The sequence below is a fragment of the Mirounga angustirostris genome, unplaced genomic scaffold (assembly GCF_029215605.1).
Source record: "Mirounga angustirostris isolate CCGP_5_RB_7025 unplaced genomic scaffold, mMirAng1.0.hap1 SCAF_5, whole genome shotgun sequence".
Lineage (NCBI taxonomy): Eukaryota > Metazoa > Chordata > Mammalia > Carnivora > Phocidae > Mirounga > Mirounga angustirostris.
This window is the reverse complement of record NW_026991713.1, coordinates 101884903-101905273: the sequence shown is the minus strand read 5'-3', so window position 1 is coordinate 101905273 and position 20371 is coordinate 101884903. Positions and strand designations below refer to the sequence as shown.

General features: G+C 40.4%; 1 protein-coding gene across 5 annotated transcripts in view; it reads right to left on the bottom strand.

Annotated features, from left to right (window-relative positions):
* Positions 1-20371, bottom strand: part of ERC1 (ELKS/RAB6-interacting/CAST family member 1) — a 555561-nt gene that overhangs the window by 14857 nt on the left and 520333 nt on the right. The window contains exon 19 of one of the 5 annotated variants that reach the window (XM_064591742.1): positions 8288-8363. The exons of the other annotated variants lie outside the window; for them this stretch is intronic. Coding sequence (XP_064447812.1) covers positions 8288-8363 — 76 coding nt within the window. The remainder of the gene's footprint in view (positions 1-8287; positions 8364-20371) is intronic. 5 annotated transcript variants of the gene reach the window in all.

The window sequence follows — 20371 nt, the reverse complement described above, 5'->3', positions numbered from 1 at the left end:
TATTTTAAAATATTTCTTTAGCATGTGCATCACATGTTAAAAAAAAGGAAGTTTTTCGTATGGTATCAGTATGCAGCGGGTCCTATGGTTAAATTGGGAAAAGTGTGTTCTAGCTTCTGAAGTGTAATTTACCAGATCTCACTCAGGACATTCTGTTCCCTCTACCCCTTGCCCACTGCCCATGCTCTGCCCCCTACTCAACTCTCACCTCCTCCCCAAAGAAAGGCCACTTTAGACTTAACATCAGAAAAGAATTTCCCCAAAAGTACAAACATGTAATATTTGGGATTCAACGAAAATGCTTATTATATCCTAGTGCAATAAATTAAATCCTTTTCTCGCCCTCTTTCCTTTCCTTGTTAAAGCTCCATATCCAAACCTAGTATATAAGACTGAGTAATCCAACAAGATCTTCCACTTCCTCTTCTCTCCCTTCTAGTATCGGCAGGCTAATTCCATCACTACAAGTACTACAGTGAAAAATACTGTCTTCTTGGTTTACTTTCTTAAAGACACCACAATTACATATAGCACGTAAGTTTACACAATGCCCTCTCTAGATAAGGGAGATGCAATTCTCTGTGTATGTATTGAAAACTCTGCATCTAAAGCAAACAACAACAAACGTAAAAACGCTTCCAAAGTAAAATAATTTCCACTAAACTGTAAGCTTTTTCTAGAACTTAAGCATTAAGTCCCTTATCTCAGCACCCTTGTTTCCTCTACAAAAAATCTCTACTGCAAAATCTTCCTCAAGTCTCTCAGGCACCTTAAGATTAAGCCTTCGTTTAACTAAGATACTCTGGAAGAAGGGATTATCGGAATAATAGATGAGTAGGTATGCACAGTAGAGGAAAATACAAAGTAATATGCTCTGCTTAAAGAAACAGGGATTTGAACATGTGGATTAGGGATGACCGTGAGGGCAGCAAGTCTTGCTGCTTCAAACATCCTGCGTGCGGGCTCTGTGCCATCGGCGACAAAGGGCACAGCGCCCGGACGGCTCAGTACTGTTCACTGTAAGCAACCAGGGCGTCTGAGGAAATTGTTACTAAGGTAATGCAGACGTGAAACACACTACCTCCAATAACCGCACAACACTCCTTGCTCCTAATTTCTTTTCCAGGCTAACTTGAGCCACCCTTCCATGTCCCTGTCCCTTTAGTTAACTCTGCGCTTCCAACCTCTCCTCTCCCTGGGTCTTTCACCATGGCTTCCGAGGGCACTCCCATCCCGAAACGACCTTTTGAATCTCACAAGCTAACACCAATTTTCCTTTCTTTTACCATCAAACACCTCAAAGGAATGGTTTACATTTGCTACCTCTGTTTCCTATTTCCCTCCTTAGCACCAAAAGAATTTACTTTTTGCTATTCACTGAAACTGCTCTCTCAAAAGGTTACTAAGCCAAGACCTGTCCATCGAAAATTATCAAACATCATTTAGAGAAATAAAAGATATCTTAAATGGAGGAATGCAAGATGACCATGGATCATCAGACTCAACAGCATAAAGTGTTAATTCTGCCCAAACTAATCTACAGATTCAATACAGGCCAAATAAAAACTCTGGCAGGTGCGTGCACGTGTAAAATGACAAGCTAATTCAAGGCATAAGTGGAAATGTAAAGAGCCAAGAATAGCCAAGGCGATCTCAGAGAACAAAGTTATAAGAACATGAAGAACAATCATGAAGAAAAGTATTACTATAAAGCTATAGTTATGAACATAGCTGCTTAACTGGCACAAGAACAGGCATATAGACCAATGGAAGAGAGAAGGGAATCCAGAAAAATAGCCCAAACCTGGGAATAACTCAAATGTCCATCAATAACTAGGTGATAAATTGTGGTATATTCATTCATACAATGGAGTGACATACAGCAATGAGAACGAATGAACTATACCTATGTATATCATAATAGACACATTTCATAAACATGATGTTGAATGAAAGAAGCAAGATGCAAAAGAGTTCACACTGTATGATTCCAGGTATAAACAGTTAAAACACAGGTAAAACTGATCTCCAGTGTTAGAAGTCAGGTCACCCATGGAGGGTGGAGTAGTGCATGACAAGAGGCTTCTGGGGTGCTGGGAACTTTCTCGTCCCAGAGTTCATCACATGAGTGTGTAAAAACTCGTTGAGTTGCATCTTATCATCTGTGTATTTTTTTGCATGCACGTTATAAAGGAACACAAAAACCAAAACTGAACTTCAAGGATTCCCTAACAGCACAATTCAATGGCTTTAAGTGTCTTCAACCTGCTTGAGCTCTTCTGGGCTATTCTGATAACACCTCCTTCTAAAATCTCTCTTCCTGACTTTCTGGTTCTCCTCTGCCTGTCCTTGTATTTCTTCTCTGTCCTACTGCTGTTCTTTCTGCTTCCTCCCACACATGCAGGGGTTTCCGGGGCTCAAGGGGGGGCATTCCTCCGTTCTTCCTTTTTTGTCCTCTGCTGGGGTAACACTGTCTATATCTTTAGCTTTATAATAAAAACAGCAAGTAACTTATAGGTAATAAAAACAGCAAGTAACTTATGGGACATTTATTATGGGTCAGGTATTATTCTAAGTACCTTAGTGCATTAACACATTTAATCTACTTTCTTTGCCAATTTACTTCTTTTGAGATGGGTTTTTGGGGTCTGAATAACTTTTAGCATAGAAAGTTTCACACACATTCAAAAGAAAATAGTAAAATAACCTGTACGCGAGCTAAACTTAAGGATTATCAAGGTATGTCAATATAATTACATCTCTAACTCCCTTCTCTCTCCAGAGTTTGACCCACATTTTTCAAATGCTTAATAAACACTTCTTTGTGAATGTTCCACTTACACATCAACTCATACTGTTCATACTGTTTAATAAATTGTTGTTTTCACTTAATTACTACAAATAGTTTTTCATGTGATTAAATATTCTTCTAAAACACAGTTTTTAAATGGGTCATATTGTAATCCATTTTATGGATGTATTATAATTTAAATAATTCCATTATTAGAAATTCAGTTTGTTTTCAATTTTTCATTACTACAAATAGTAACAATGTTGCTTGCTAGTACATAAATCCTTGCATATTTATGACCATTTTCTTAAAATTCCTGGGTCAAAGTGTATATACCTCTTTAAGCTTCTGACATGTTACCAAACTATTCCAGAAGAGCTGTACTAATTTTCAGACTCTAGGCAATGAATAAGGGTGCTCATTACCCCACCTACTCAAAATACTGGGGCAACACACACACACACACACACACACACACACACCCCAAACTTGCTGATATGACAAGGCTATTTTCATTTGCAGTTCTTTGTAATTCTTTTCATTTGTAGTGAAGCCAAAAATTGAGGCCAAACATTTATAAATATATTTATTGGCCATTTCTTCTTCAGGAAATTCCTGTTAACACCCTTTCCAGGCTATGTTTCTTTTGGTTTAGTTTCTTCCTTGCTGATCTCCTGGTCACAGCCCTAACATAAACTCTCTTATTCTAGTATCTTTCGCTTATTGTAATAGCTTCACAAGTACGTCAACCTTGGTTTGTAAGAGCACTCTTTCTGAAAACAGGTTGGATGAGGTTCCCTCCTCCTCTTCCAATATCTTAAATGATTTCCTACTTACAAAAGAGAGTCCAATCTGACTTCATCCTACTTTCCCAATTTCATCTCCTGGGATAGCCTTGCCATATGCATCTAGCCTCCCGGTATATGCCCTCATCTTTGCTTTTATTCTGATTTATTTCCCTCGTCCTAGAATGCGGACCATCTTCCCTCCTACACACCTCTCTTCCCTATGTTATTCATCCTTCATGACTGAGCGCAACGGTCTCTTCTCTGTGAAGCCTTCTCTGTTCAGAGGTAAATATTGCTAAAGTATTAATTTTGTCTTGTGTTTCAAGAGTTGGCGATTTGTTTAATTCCCCAACTCTTCTTCAAATTCCTTGACGGGTTCTTTTTTACATACCAGTGCTGCCTAGCAAAATACCTTGTCCAACGCTGGCGATTGAGAAGTGACTGGAGTATAAAGCGAAGGAACATCCTAATTCTGGAGGGAAAACACTGAACTTTCCAAAGAGCTTTTTAAGATAAAATGTGAAGCATCTCAAAATCAAGACAGTGTGATGATGCAGACCTTACAGCAGGGCACATAAACTGTATACTGTGGCGTCTCACTTGGTTTAAAGTTCTCAAAAAATGGAATATGGGCCAAGTAAAGGATACTAAGGTGGTCTCTGGCAGGAATTTTCTGGCTTTGTCTGCTGAATGTTATTATAATGTATTCTGTTTTTAGTAGCTATTCCAGCCCTCCCTGAACTCAGAGTAGTAATATGATTTCTAGAGGGACTCGAGCCAAGAATCACAAATGCAAAAGCAACTCAATCTGAATGCTCGAAGCAACACACACTAGAAGTGTGTGAACACAAGGGAAGGAGAGAATGCTTCAGCCTCCACCACTGCTCAGGGGACAGGCAGACGGGAAGCTCAGAAAGAAACTAGGTATTTCAGAGATGATGTTCTACAACCTCACACCCATCCAAAATATTGTTATAAGAGGCTAGTTGTAAGGGAAGCCAATCGAGTTCCCTTCCTGCTTTCAATGTTAGGATGGTTCTAATGGTGTGAAGAATAATAAGGAACGTAGCTAGGCTGGATGGAGGAACAGAAGTACAGCTGAGGGAAAAAAAAAAAAAAAAAAAAAAAAAAAAGATGTACAGCTGAGGGATGGGCTGACTGGTTCAGGGAAATTGCCCCAGAACATTTACTGCTCAACACAGGTCATGATTTCAGAATACCTACCATATCTCTTCATAGCCAAGCAAAGGCATAGGGAGAGCGAACAGAAATTCACAAAATTAGACAGTCTTAAAGGAGAGAAAATAGCTTTATTTCAAGGTGAAGAGCTCTATTCATAGTCACAGGGGGGTGAGGTGAAAGAAGACAATGTATGGATGGATATGAAGAAAGGATATTGTTACAAGAGATGGAACTGAATGAATTCAGTTGTGGTTGGCAGTGACTCAGATTAATTCCTTTCTGAGATGGTTTTGCAGTGGGCAGGAAATTATACAGAGATGCTTAGTTTGGTCGAAGTAGAAAAGAATCTGAACTTGAGGTTTTTAATAGCTAGGTCCCAGGATGCATAGGCCATGAGGTCTGAGGTGGTAACTGGCATGGTAATTGGAGCCTTTCGGAGGTGATGGATCAAGCTGAAATGGTTCTCTATGCTGGCCAGATCGGGGCTAGAGCCCCCCAGCCCCAATCAGCAGGCTGTGCAACCACATCTGCTTAGGAGGTATGAAGACATGAAAGAACTTCTGAGTTTGGATTTTCGAAAAACTAGAATAAAATGAAATGCCTTTTGCCACAATATCTGTTGATAAAACATAAAATGCATGTGGTCAGAGGGAGCACATGGTGGGTATTTCTTGTCTAGTCATTTACTTTTCAGCAGGTATTTGGCCACTTTTTCACTCTGTAGAGTCCCTCTAGCATTTAGTACCAGGGAAAACTAAAGTTGCTCTTGAAATATTTGTCCCATGATTATTTCCCACAGATTAACTCCAAAATCCTTTCTTTCTTGGTATTTCAAGTCAGCTTGCAGCTTGAATCTCCTAGTTTTCTTCCTGAAGTCTCCATCTGCCCCAGTTGCTTGGCATGTTGAGCCTGAAGCAAAGCCACCACGGCCCTAGGCTCTGTGCAATGCTGAGTGGAAGTGGTCATGATCATGAGGTTGCTATGGGCCTTCTCCTCCCTAACTTGTAATGAACTCCTTTGTCAGGCAATGACTGATTTTGTTCTCATAAGAAGGAAAGGCTAGGGGCGCCTGGGTGGCTCAGTCTGATGGTGGCCAACTCTTGATTTCGGCTGGGGTCATGGTCTCGGGGTCATGGGATTGAGCCCTGGAGTGCGCTCCACGCTCAGCACAAGTCTGCTTGTCCCTTTGCCTCCCCCGCTCCCCGTCTTCCCCCTTCTGCCTTGCGCTGTCTCATGTTTTCTCTAATAAATAAAATCTTAAAAAAAAAAAAAAAAAAAAAGGAAGGAAAGGCTATTTGTTGTCTTAGGCCAAAAAGTAAATAAGATGTTGCTGCTCTTCCAAGACGAATCTTAAACAAAATGGCATAATAAAAACAAGAGTTTAGCTCCATTCCACCAAGGGGACCTGTATATACATGACCCACACTCAAAATTCCACTGCTGAACAGTGTGATATAGTCCAGTGATCTTCCCAAGAATCATTTGGTTTTATATTGCCAAAGGAACTTCCTCCTTTCATTCCCTCATGACAGAAGCATTAAGGTAGGAGGGAACCCCAGGTACTTAAGCCTCTCAAAGCAAGAAAATCAGGGCAACCCCTTCGGGTCCCCTCCCTCCTCGGGAGCTTTGTACTATTGCTTTGCTATCATTCAATAAACCTTGCTTTGCTGCCCCCCCCCCAAAAAGCAAGAAAATCATAAATTACTTTCTAGTATTTTCTAGTACTTTCAAGAGCATGTTATGCCTGGCACATAGTAGGTGCTCCCCAAATATTTATTGAATGAATGCATGCCATATGCCTTGGGATAGCTAGATTTCTCTATGTAATTTTTACCTTTAGTTTTCAAAGGTTAAAAAGAAAACAGTAACAAAAGCAACTCAGGAGCTGCTCTCTTCCTTAGCCGTAGCTCTGAAAATCCTGCAGTGCCCCACAGGCAGCTCCCCAGCTCGGACGGAAGTAAGTCGTTAAGATTTTTAGTGAACCTGTATTAACACAAAGCCTGTACTTAGTTTTCTACACTAACACCCTCCCCGACAAAATATCAAACAGTAGAACTACTGATTCTGAACTTGAGAATCACAAACCTGGGAGGGAGCTAAGAACTACCAGTTCAATTCTCTAGCCCTGCAAGTCAGACAACCAAGGCCCAAGGAGGTACAGTGGCCAGCAGAGTTAAGACTGACTGAAGTGTTTGCCTCAGGAACACTTGTGTGTTATCCTTCAAGCCCAACCACTAAGTGGCTAGGGGCTCTAACTCTACTGTGTCCAGATGCAAAAGGTCTCCATAGAAAAGAGGAAGTCTCCCCTGCCTCAGAGGAAAGTTCTACAAGAAATCTGGTCTTGCTAGCGAACTATCAGACCTCTTACAAGTTGTCATATTGGGGTGCCTGGGTGGCGCAGTTGGTTAGGCATCAACTTTTGGTTTCGGCTAAGGTCATAGTCTCAGGGTTGTGGGATCAAGCCCCGCATTGGGCTCCACGCTCGGCGCAAAGTCTACTTCAGATTCTCTCTCCCTCTGCCCCTCCTGCTCATGCTCTCTTTAAAAAAATGTCATATTGTTCATTGTTGCTTACTATTCTTTTCAAAGTTAGAGTCAGTCATGATTTTGTGAAAGGCAACAACTGAGAGGTCAAGTAACCCAGGTATAAGTGGTAAAATGAATTGGGGTCCCACAGATTTATGGGACCAAAACACATGTTGCTAGCACCCGCCACTCTAAATTAATCTCCTTACATACAGCAGAGCTGGAACCAGGCAAGTACAATGATGTGACAATCCAGATTTAGACACTTATCTGTACATAAACCAGCACAAATCGCTGCTTTCTGAGAACTCTATTTTTTATTTGCAGATGTCACCAACATTTTAATTTCTAAGCTACTTATGTCTAGACGCCTCAAAAATGCTGGCTGCTGCTTTCCTGGCTAAAGCATTCTTCCCTTGCTGAGACAATCTAAATGTTTTCTGTGTGGTATTCTGTACCTGTGAGAACCTCTCAGGTTACTGTCTTTCCTAAAAGACTGTATCTTGATATAGGTGTTATACCTTCTCGGAGCAAGTGAAGGAAGGGAGTGAACAGAGGAGTATGGCAAGAAAGCAGAAGACACGTCTGCAAAAGTTAAAAGTGGGAACAGAAAACCCCCATAAAACCCAAGATTTACATTGGTCTGTCTGGTCCCTGATACAAGAGAATGGGGAGTCATCTTTAGTGTAAGAATGTTCCTGGAACATCAAGGGAACTGTGACGTATCATCCCACTCAGAGAACAAGCCTATAGTTGATAACACTGTATTGTATAATTGAAATTTGCTGTGAGTAGAACTTAAAAAAAAAAAGGTAAATATGTGAGGTGATGGATGTGTTAATTAACTTCACGGCGGGGGGGATCCTTCCACAATGTATATCAAGTCATCAAATTGTACACTTTAAACATCTTAGAATTTTATTTGTCAATTTTACTTCAGTAAAGCTGAAAAGAACCAGCCAGTTACCCATCTGGGTGGGGTGCTCACATGAAGCACGTACCTGAGGCAGAGAGATGGATGGGATGGTCTCCACAAGGCTTTACCAGTCCAAAGACTTGCTGAAGTAGTACTTGAGACTTGAGAAAGTGTAGAGTGTTATAAACAAAGAACCATATTTTCCAGTTAGGCAGAATTTTAATATGGTTGCCTAAGTTGATTGGTAGTATCTCACATTATCTCTTAGAAATCTGTTAACTGACGTAAATAGAGACATTAAAATGAAGGGCCTGTCATTATCAAAATGGAGAAAAATTTCCCTCCTTGCCAAAAGGATCCATCAGAACAGCAGCAGAGTTCTGGGAATCGCAGACACAGACAGGCTACCTAGCCAGCCCAGTGTATTTGGTTTGGCTCTCAGAAAAGAAAAGTGTCAAAAGGGAGAGGGTGAAAAAAAAACAAAACAAAACCCAAACAACTAATAAGAAATCTAAAGCTGAAACTGTCAGGGCGGTAAGAACAAGGCTTTGTTGCAGCTGAGATTTTAATGCTAAACCAGCACAAAGCCTGATCCAGTTCCAGCTCATCTCTCTGGCCACGCAGGAAGAGAGAAGGAAATTTCCTCTACCACAGTGGCATGTGTTCAATGCACACTCATGTCCAGGACTGCTGTGCGCTGTTTCCAGCACCTGGATCTGATTCTGGGGTAAGTGTGGCAGGGAGAGACTGGAAAGCCTCCCACAGGAAACTATGGATATTGCTTGAGTTTTTCTTTTTTTTTTTTTTTTTACTGACAACTTGATACATTCCCTGGGTGGTGTTTCCTGACTCCTCAGTGAGATGACAAAATGACCCTTGAGTGTGGTACGAGTTGCTGGCCCAGTAATTTAGAAGGGTCTTGGAAGGGGTGCCATTGCTGACCAAGGCTCTGGAGTCATGTGGGCTGTTCTCAGTGATTCCCCTGGGTACATATGGCCGTCTTATGGAGGACCATGAGCAGCTGTGAGGGGCAGGCATAATGCAGCGATATAGTAAATCGGGTCTCATGTGACATGGAGAAGGTTGGAGATGAGGTAGGGGTCTGGAGTTGTTATGTAACTAATTTTGGATTGCTAAAGGGAAGAAAATACGTGATGTGATTCGAAAGTTCTTGGGGATGGTTGAGGTTGAAAGAAAAATAGTCCCATAGCCTTCTAATGCTCAGAAAATTTTGCCGTCAGTGTTTATTTAGGTGAAGAAGGGTGAGAATGAGAGACTCCAGGGACATTTCCAGTCCAACCTGGCTCAGTGAATGGTAAGGCTGACCACACGCATGAGCATAGTTCCCCCAGAAAGTGTAGGCAAAGCCACATCAGTCCAGAGCTCAAGTGGCTTCACCCAGCTTCATTTCCACATGGAAGGAATGACCAAGCCTGAGAAGGAAAGTCCACACCAAAGCAAGTACTTCTGGGAGGTTTCACCTAGCTTATTAAAAGGAAGGGTCACCAGATCTTTTCTCTCTGCTTCTCTTCCTGAGGAAGCAGCTGGAGAGGGAGGTGAACTCAACCTTCAGAAGCAGCCAAGTGAGAAAATGAGCTCTTCAAGAGAAGATGGAGAAGTCATGGAATCATCCCACCACACAGAACCCAAGGAGGCCAAATAAACACCCCAGCAAGTCCTGCATGGGGCTCTTTCCAGTAATCCCCAGTGCCTACAGGACTGCTGCCTGTGGGCACTACCCTAGCTGGTACATAAGAGCTGAACGCTAAGGGTTCAACTGAGTGTGCAGGGAGGAAGAGGGGTGTTGGCAAAGCTGCAGCCCTGAGGGACGTTACAGAAACTTCTTAACAGGTATTTTAAGTGGTCTACCACACACTTTTCTCCCCCAGAGAAAGTCACAGGGCTTGGTCTGTGCACAATGCAGGAGCAGATGTGCATCTCTGTGCCGTGGTCCGTTACAGACACATACTCTGCTTGGGCTAGAAGGCAAAAATGGCCTTGCAGCATCATGCAGATGGTTTCCCATCACTGGAGGAGAGTACCATTACTACTAGGGCCTCTTCTGACCGGCTAAGAGGATTTCCTTCCAAAGGGGGCTTCAAGGTGCAATAGTGGGAAAAGGTCTGAAATGGAAGGAAATGTCCAGTCCCTACTGTGTCACTTAGCTTTATCATCTTGGGCAGGTCACTTTACCTCTCTGGCCTCAGCCTTCTTGTGTGCAAAAGAAAAAAAAAAGAGGGGGACGTGACTCGAAGATCTCTAAATTCTCTCCAGCTTTGCCTGTGAATAAATATAGCTCATTCCTGATAAAACACTCTAAGAACAGTGATCCCCACTGAGCGCCTGCAGGCTATTTCTAGTTAGAGGAGTTTTTCAGATCTCATGAATATTTCCACTGCATCTCATCATAGGATGCTAGAGAAAACCCAATACCTTAGCTTTTTGATGATTCCCTACCTTCCTGCTAGGTGCATCCTAACATCCATCTGTGGTAAACAGACTTTTAGGAATAATATCTACTGGTTCAAATTTAGGCTAAACACTCACAAAAGGTTGGTGTGATTTCCCATATATTCTGGATGTACCAAATAGCCTAAAATCCAGAGAATCTGAAGTATAATGATATTTTATCACCAGGCTGGGGTTACACTGAGAAGGAGATTAATCTAGTTTTTAATCTGGCAATTTGGTCCTTTTTTTGAACTTTCCCCAGTTACTCACTGTTCTTATCATTCTGGTGTTTGGGTACCTCAGGCATGCAAAGGTGATGATGTCCACATCCTAGCCTTCCTAGAAATATCTGCATTTAAAAAGGCAATACCTTGGAGGGATAATTGATTCAAAGGAATAAATTGAACAGTGAAATTTCAGGCACATAGGCAGGAGCTTTACTAAACATCCCATCCTACTACTTTTAAGCCACTATCATATCATTCTTCTCTGTTAAATTGGCAATAGGATGTTAGCACCTGACCTCTGGCTTAGGGATTACATTAGAAAAGGGTAGGATTAGGGGCACCTAGGTGGTTCAGTCAGTTAAGTGTCTGTCTTCCGCTCAGGTCATGATCCCGGAGTCCTGGGATCGAACCCCACACCGGGCTCCCTGCTCAGAGGAGTCTGCTTCTCCCTCTCCCTCTGCCACTCCCCGCGCTCCCTCCATCCCCGCTCATGCTCTCTCTCTTTCTTGCTCACATTCTCTCTCAAATAAAATCTTAAATAAATAAAATCTTAAAAAAAAAAGAGGTGCCTGGCTGGCTCAGTCAGTGGAGCATGTGACTCTTGATCTTGGGATTGTGAGTTTGAGCCCCACATTGGGTGTTGAGATTGCCTAAAAATAAAATCTTAAAAAAAAAAAAGAAGAAAACAGTAAGATTTTTTTTTTTTTTTAGTCTGATAACATTAAAACCTAATCCATCAAACAAAACCTAATCTTTAGGGCTACTGAGCATCACTGCAATTTACAGCAAGATCCGTTAAGTGTTAAAACTAAAGGCTCACTTTCCCCAGGAGGGCATATACCAGGTAGAGAGATTTTCTTTTGTGCCTAGGTGGTCTCTTGTATGAAAATTAGTAGACAAAGCAGTAAGATAACATTCATACCATGTAAAATACCTCCAGAAAGTTCCTGATTTCATTCATTCACTAAACAAGTATCTGCTTCATGCTTTATGTGCCTTTATGGTCGATTACACAGCTTTTTAAGAAAGGTCCAGTTACTAAGTTCTTTTCATATAGCCGTCTGGATTGAAGTCACCAGCACGCCCTGCAACTCCCCTGAGGGAGTACTCTGTATTTAGTGGATGTGAGTAACCGATTGTGCAGTACCCTCCTACCTTTTAATAGGCAGGGCCCCATGATTTATTTGGAATGCCGTTTCCAGATTTGTTTGAAAGTCAGTTGTCTGAAACCCAGAAACAATTACCTAAGTGGTAGTTATGTTCCCAAGTAGTCCCCATGAGACTACTGACCCATAATGCTTGTTATGGGCTGAATCATGCTCCTTCCCCCAGCTCACATGTTGAAACTCTAATCCCATATCCTTAGAATGTGACTGTAGGTGGAGACTTAAGGAGGTGTATTTAAAGAGGTAACCGAGCTCAGATGAGGCTGTTAGGGGGCATCCTGTTGCAACGACTGGTGTCCTTGTGAAGGGGAGGAAATGTGGACACAGAGACACCAGGGATGCATGCACATGAAGGAAAGGCCATGTGAGGATACAGCGAGGAGGCGGCCATCTGCAAGCCAAGGACAGAGGCCTCAGGAGGAAGCAACCCTGCCAACACCTTGATCTTGGACTGCTAGCTTCCAGAACTGTAAGAAATAAATTACTGTTGTTCAAGCCACCCAGTCTGTGGTATTTTGTTCTGGCAGCCTTGCAAACTAATACAATATTGTTGGTGTATGGTGCCGCAAAACTTAACCACCATTCATAACATTTTACATACTGGAAGATGCCTTCCGGGTTCTAACTCCAGACATCAGAAATACATCTTCGCTTGCCCCAGTGGCAAGTGAGTGTGGCCCAGTCCCATCTTTCCTTGGCAGAAAACCTCACTTCTATGGCAGTGGCTCCAGCAGCAGGATGTTCTTATAAGGGGTGCAGGAGGTTCTCTTAGAGGCTCAGGGAGTGACAGCAACAATAATTAGAACAGTAGGTAGTGGCTGCCGCGAAGGGCTAGCTCATTCAAGGAGCAGGGCCTCTTCAGACTACTGAATAATACAGGAAGGGAGGTTGGGGCAGCACTGCCCCCCATTCTCCGGAAGCAGGGCGTTAAGTTATGGGGCACAGGGGAGCCAAGTCCGGAATGACAGTAACTGCCTGTGCGTAGACTGAAGACTGCTTATATTTCAGGGTACCCTTTTGATTTTACACCCAAGAGCTCATGCCCCCCTGGGAGAAGGGTGCAGTCCCACACCTTTGTTTTTTCTTAAGTTTAAATAGGTTTCCCTTAGAGAATTACTGTTGCACCTAGCCACTGTTACTATAGGAGCTCTGTATCCTTCCTGTGTGTTGGGGCAGAAACACGGTTGAGAGCCCCCGGCACTTAACACAGGAGATATTGCCCATAAAAACTTTAAGTTACTTCTATTTCTAGACTGTCCCACCAAACCACTGGTAAAGAATTAAATAGTTTGGAAGAAAGCTAAGGGCCATTTATTTCAAATGCTCTTGACTAGACCAAAAAACTGTCATTTCCGAAGTTTCTAAGTTCCGCGGGCTTTAAGTTTGCAGTGCCTATACTTATACTGGTCATGTTTTTTTTGTGTTTGTTTTTTTTGTTGGTATCCACAGGATTAATTTTCTTCTTGCTTAGTTGGGGGAGCATTATCTTTGTAAGATGACATTGGAGACGACAGACCCGTGTTTAATGTACTGGACTGTAGTAACTGTCAAGACTCATTAAAATTCCAAGATGGTAAATAATTGTTCCTGCAGGAGGTCTAGGGAATCAGGAGTGTTAACCTCTTCTCCCATGGGAATACTTTAAACACAAAGGGAAAAATGCAATTAGGGCAGCTAGAAAACATTAAAATCTCTATAAATACAGAGCTTTGTAATTAACAAAATATTCCATATTCATATTTTAGAACTCTAAAGAGTCCAGTGCAAGACCAAGCTAATAAAAACTAGGCTAAAAAAAGGTTCTTGCATTTTTCACTGCAGAGCCAAGGACACATGAGACCTGAATTCAGAGTAGGTGTTTTATGTTCACTTTTATTTAGTGCAGGCTAGTTGGGGGTAGGTACCAGTAATGAGGACCAAGAGCTACCCCAGTCAAGAAGTGGAGGGAAAGAGCTGCAGACAAAACAGAAACAGGAGAAGTCCCCTTCTCTGAGACAAGTTAAGAAAGGAAATGGTTGGAGGGATCTTTTCTATAAAAAAAAGTTTTGATCTAGCTAGGTCTCTTAATAGTCTCTGTCTCTGCACAAGCAAGATTATTCTACATTCTGCACAAAGCCTGTAGTTTTGTCCCCATTGAAGTGCACCCTTTCCTGTGCACACCATAAGGCTACTCTCTCACACTGAGCGTGAGCTGCAAATAAAGCTCAGTAACTGTGTAATTTCAACTATGTAAGAGGTCCTTATCGCCTCTATATCCAAATCCTCATTTCCTCTTCCTTTCCCCAACTTAGCTTTTGGGGTTTTATCAGAAGTAAGGCAACAGTTTTGTGTCCTATGGCCCAGCTTAGCACCCTGTCAGCCCCTATCCTCTCTTGTGGTGTCTGCCTAGCTCTTCCCTATCTTCCTCCCCCTTTTTTTGAACAAGCTTTTCTCTGCCAGATTTTCAACATCCAACTGGCAAGATACTCTGCTCTGCAGAAAAAGGTTAATGGCAGCTGTCAGAGAGAGGAGAAAGTGCCAGACTGTGTGAGAGCAGAGGGAGAGAAGCAGTGAGGCTACTCCACAGGGTTTTTCTCATAAATTTGTTAAGACACACACACACACACACACAGACACCCTCCCCCCCCACCCCCCCCCATTCTCAAGCCCAGTTCCGATACAGACACACATTTATCTTCACAGCTCTGCAGTTATTTTTGCTGGATTGCTTGTCTTGCTTCTCTCAGCCTCTCACACTCTGCTGCTCTTAGTTTTTTGGACAAGAGTTCAACATCGGAGCTGAGGAAACAAGTTCAAACATCACAAAAAGAAGAAAACCAGATCAGGAACAGTCAGGCTGGGAACCAGAACAAAGTTTGTTGCCCCACAAAGAACCATTCTTTTTCTTTCTCTCTTTCTTATTTTCTCTTTCTGCTGCCCCCTATCCCCTGCCCCCCAACAGCTCGTAAGTCCACTTGGCTCACTTGTGTGGCACAACAATCTGTGCAAATGCATTCAAGAGAGAAGAATGAAATGTCCTGTTGTGACGGATGATTGATGCCTTCCCCAAATGAGGGAGATGACTTCTAGGTTCTATGCCCAATACTGCCCCAGCATTAAACCCCCCTGATTCACCACCTTGAAAAGAGAGGGATATAAGCCAAAGAGTGATCGATCAAAATCAAGAAAACAAATGGAAGAAGGAATCCAAGAAGAGGATAAGGTCTGAGCCAAGTTTTGGAATAATACTTCCCTGGAAATTAAAAAATGGGATAGAGTGCTGGGAAAGGGAGCTGGAATCCAAAGCTCCATGACCCACAGAGCAGGCTGGCTGATACAAGTTCATTCCAGTGTGGTCGGGCCCCTGATGGGAGGCTGGCATTCATGGTGGAAAAAAAGAATTTGTACTCTAAGGAGAAATTCCATTTTTAGCTTTTTAGCAGATGCTGCCTATCAGTCAAACTGCTTCAAAAAATTAAAAAGAGACTGGTAGTGGGGTATGATTTTCCTGTTTTCATTTTTTATTAAAGTTTTTTTTTAAAGTTTATTTATTTTTTAAAAGTAGGCACCACACCCAATGTGGGGCTCAAATTCACAACCCCGAGGAGCCAAGAGTCACATGCTCTTCTGACTGAGCCAGCCAGGCACCACTCTGTTTTCATTTTAACTATCATAGACATATTGTGAAACACATGGATTTTTAAGTGTACAATTTGATGAATTTTGATAAATCCATACACATAAACCGTCTCCCCAACCAAATTACAGAACATTTCCAACATCCCAGAAAGTCTCTTGTACTCTCTTTTTCAGTCAATTCCTTTGGTAACCAGTGTTCTAATTTTTACCACCATAGATTAGTTTATCCTGTTCATAAATTGTCATATAAATGAAATATATGAAATGAAATATATAAATTTCATATAAATGAAATCATACATGAATTACATTTTATTTTGTATCTGGCTTCTTTTGCTTGATACTGTTTTTGAGGTTCATTGGTAAAGTTGCTTGTATTAGTTCATTGTTGTTTACTGCTTAGTAGTATTCCATTACATGATACATAATTAAAAGTATCTATTTTGTTAGTGAACATGTGGACTGTTTCCAGTTTTGCCCTTTTAAAAATAAAGTTGTTATGAACACTCCTGTACACATCTTTTTGTGGGAATTTCTCTTGAGTTACAGGGCAGGAGTATATATAATTTAGTAAGAGACCGCCTAATGGTTTCCCAAAGTCTTGTACTAGTTTAAATTCTCACCAGCAATGTGTCAGAGTTCCAGTTACTGCACGTCCTCACTAACAACTGGTATTGCCAGTTTTGTTAATTTCAACCATTTTTGTGGGATTGTGGTACAATCTCATTGTGGCTTTCATTTGTGTGAGCATTTTTTCATGTGTCTAATTTGTGTACCTTCTTCTTGTGAAGTGTCTATTCAAGTCTTCTGTCTGCTTAAAAATTGTATTGTTTTGTCTTTTTGCTATGGACTTTTAAAATATCTTCTCAATGGAAGTCCTTTGCTCAAAACACACACACATGGTGAATATTTTCTCCCAGCATCTTGATGAACACAAGTTTAAAGTTTTGATAAAATCCAATTTTTTTTTTTCATTTTTTCTCTTATGTGTAGTGTTTTATGTTTCTATGCCTGCTAAAGTGGGGGTACTTTTAGCTATATATGTGCCATTGGGCTAACATCTGAAATTAAAACATATTTCTTTATTAAGGGCTAAAAACAACTACCCATTGCTAATCCTTGTTTACAAAGGCACAATCTTAGAACCAAAAACACTGGCTTTAACTAAAATTCCAGGGCTTTTAATTAAAGTTTTAAAAATAAAAGTTTCACTTTCAAAAATAATCATTTAACATATAGGCCGTATATATGTACTGATAGCATGAGATGATCTGTATCAAATGGGCACAATATTGACAAGTATGATGGGGTTAGGGCGGGGGCACTAAATGTCTGGGACTCAACGTTAGTTTTTAAATCTCTCTGAAAGGAAATTCTACCATATCCCTTTGGAATTTATTCCATGTTTCACAGATCCTTCCCCATTTAACTGAAATATTTCTTTTTGTAATTTAATATACTCTCTCATTTTGCCCTCAGAAGAAATAGAAAAAAGGTGAAACATGGGCCTCCTCACCATTTAGACAAAAGCCTTCACCCTGTAATTGAATTCTGTAACTTTAATTTTTCTATGTCAGCTGCTCTTTTGAACCAATTATTTTTAAAATATTTCTATCTTCCTCTTTTTAAGTCTTCTACTTATTTTATTTTTTGTTTGACCTACAATGTCACATTCAAATATAGTCCTAAAATTTTGGGAGGCTGTTTACATTAGAATAATAGACAACCAGGGTTGGGGGGGAAAAACGAACCTTAGATATAATCTGACTCAAATCATCTTCCAATGCTGAATTCCTCCTACAACCCAACTGAGCAGCTTCTCCTCCAATAAAGAACTGATTTCATATATGGCTGTCCATTTTTTTGCTGACAGATGTAGTAAGTTTTTCTTTCTGTTGAACTAAAAACTGCCTTCTTATAATGTCTACCCCACTGGTGATGGGGTAACACTGAATCAGTCAATATACAAAAAGTTCATTCTGTAACTGATTGTATCATCTTGTTGCTGCCTAAAGGTAATATTTTAGAGTTGTCTAGGCTTCTTAATATTTTTAATACTCTTAGGCATCTCCATTTTCACAAGATGATGAAAATCTGAACCCCGTATTTACTGACCTAAATTAAGAAAATTTTTTTGTTGTTGTTTTGTTTTTTATTACTTTTTTAAAACATTTTTATTTATTTATTTGTCAGAGAGCGAGAGCACAAGCAGGGGGAGCAGCAATCAGAGGGAAAAGCAGGCTCTCTGGCGAGCAAGGAGCCCGATGCGGGACTTGATCCCAGGACCCTGGGATCATGACCTGAGCTGAAGGCAGACGCCCAACCAACTGAGCCACCCAGGTGTCCCCAAATTTTTTTTATTTCGAAATAATTTCAAACTTACAGAAAAATTGCAAGAATACAAAGAACTGTTCAACCCTTCACCCAGATTACTTAATTGCTAACATTTACTATCTTTGCCTTATCATTCAGTATATCTATATGTAACTTCGTATATGTTTCCTAATTGTTAAATTTAGATTACATATTGTTTGGCAGAAACATACCTGTGTTCTTCTCAGTGCATATTATCAGAAAACACATAATGTTGATTTGTCCCACTACCAGTGATGTTAACTTTAATCATTCGGTTTAAATGATATTTATTAGGTTTTTCCAATGTAAATTAACTAAAAGAGTTTTGTGCTAATTAAGTGAAATACTTTGTGAAGAGATACTTTCAGACTATGCAAATACAAACTTTTACCTACTGGTTTTCACATTTCTTGATGATTCTTGCCAAAGCAGTTATTACTATGATGGTTGCCAAATAGTGATTCTCTAATTCCGTCATTCCTTCCACCTTTATCAGCTCACATTCTCCTATACGATATGGCTTTCCTTTCTCTCCCATTTGTTTATTCATTCATTTCTTTATACCAGTACAGATTCACAGATTTCTATTTTATTCAATGGGTTATAATCTGCTATTATCAATATTGATTTTGCTGGTTCAAATTCTTCAAAATTTTGCCATTGAAAGCCCCATGTCCTTTTGACATATTCTACCACTCTTGGAACACTTCCTTACTTTCTGGTATAGTAAGATGTTCTAGATTTATGTTGTACTATACCACACACAGCGTTAGACTCAGACATGTCTCCAAGGAGTCCTGAATATCAGTACTTGGGCAGCAATATTTAGGATCTTCTTAAAATCATTTCTATTTAAATGAACTCTGATGTTATTATATTGTTGAGGTGTTTTTAAAAAGCCTATAAAACTCATTGTTGTAAATACTGGAAGAATGTTGAAGATGTGGCTTATAATTCGATCCTAGGTCAGGACCCATGGGGACTCCTGATTTGTTTTAATCTTGTAAGACACTACAAACTGCATAACCAATCAAGTTTCTCTCTTGACAGTGCCTGAGAGCTCACTTCTGGATTCACCTTATTTTTCTCTAATCTCATTTCCCCTTGATTATTAGAATCACGAAGATGGGAACGCAGAATAGAGGACAGTTCTTCAGGAGATTCTGATATTCTCTGTTCCTTCAGAGAAGCACTGTTTGCTAACTACTCACTAAATTTGGAGTATTTTAAGATTTAGAACTGAGTTTCTGATTATTCATTCCATCCTTTTGGAACATGCTTCCGTTTAACCTCAAAGCTGAATGAATATAATATTGTGAATATAACTTCTTAATTTTATGATAAGAAGTAAAAATAATATAATGTGAGCTAGAAAAAATTATCTCAAAGGTAAAATAATGGTTCTTTCGTGTATACAAGATATTTAAAAACAAGCTTTCTTTGGCCATCAACTATCTCAAATGTGACCTGTTCCAAATTTACTTGGTTGTCGGACCTAGACAAGATTGCAGCTAGCGATGAAGTAGCGTTAAATTCACGATTTGAACAATGTATGTCTGGTAAAGCATAGAGATAGAAAACCAAAGGAATAGGACCCAAATACTAAGTCTTCAAAATATAATCTGCATATATCCATTTGAAAGTGTATACAATTAACCGTAGGTATTCCCAAACGAATCTATTTAGTCTTTGGTGACTATACTGACTCTGGCCAGTGTGTGTAAATCACAATGCATACAATTTCTTCAAATCAGGGTACTTTGACCCATGAACAATATTATGCTCCAACCTGGTTACCACATTCACTTTCTACGAGCCATTGTGCTGGTGACAAGTTGAAAAGTTGTTCATTGTTGCAGGGAAATCATGCTATACAACACAGAAGTGTATGAATAGGAGAGCCACTGGAGACTGTAAATGTTTCCTCACCTCATTGTAAAGTTGAACACAATCACTTGCAGCTATGAGAAAGGTTACACATAGGGGTATGGTCTTTCTAGTATCTGCACCTGCAAATATCTGGAGCATCCCACCTTTGTGTTGTATCTTTCTGAAACCAAGGAGATGGTATGTAGCATATGTTCGATATAACCTTTTAAAGACATACATAACACTTAGGTTAAACTCATTGTTATCCCTCCCAAATACACCAAGACCCAAATTCTTGAGCTCAACGAAAATAAGTAAGTCTGAAAACTTAAAGCCTCTAATTGTCTGCATATACTGACAAGTTTTAGTTGACAATTCCCCACAATTTTTACAGTTCTATATTACTTGCCCCAAGAACCAACTCCTTGAGTAGCTATTAGTCGTATGTTAGCTAGTGTCAATGCTGGATTCAGGGAGACACTA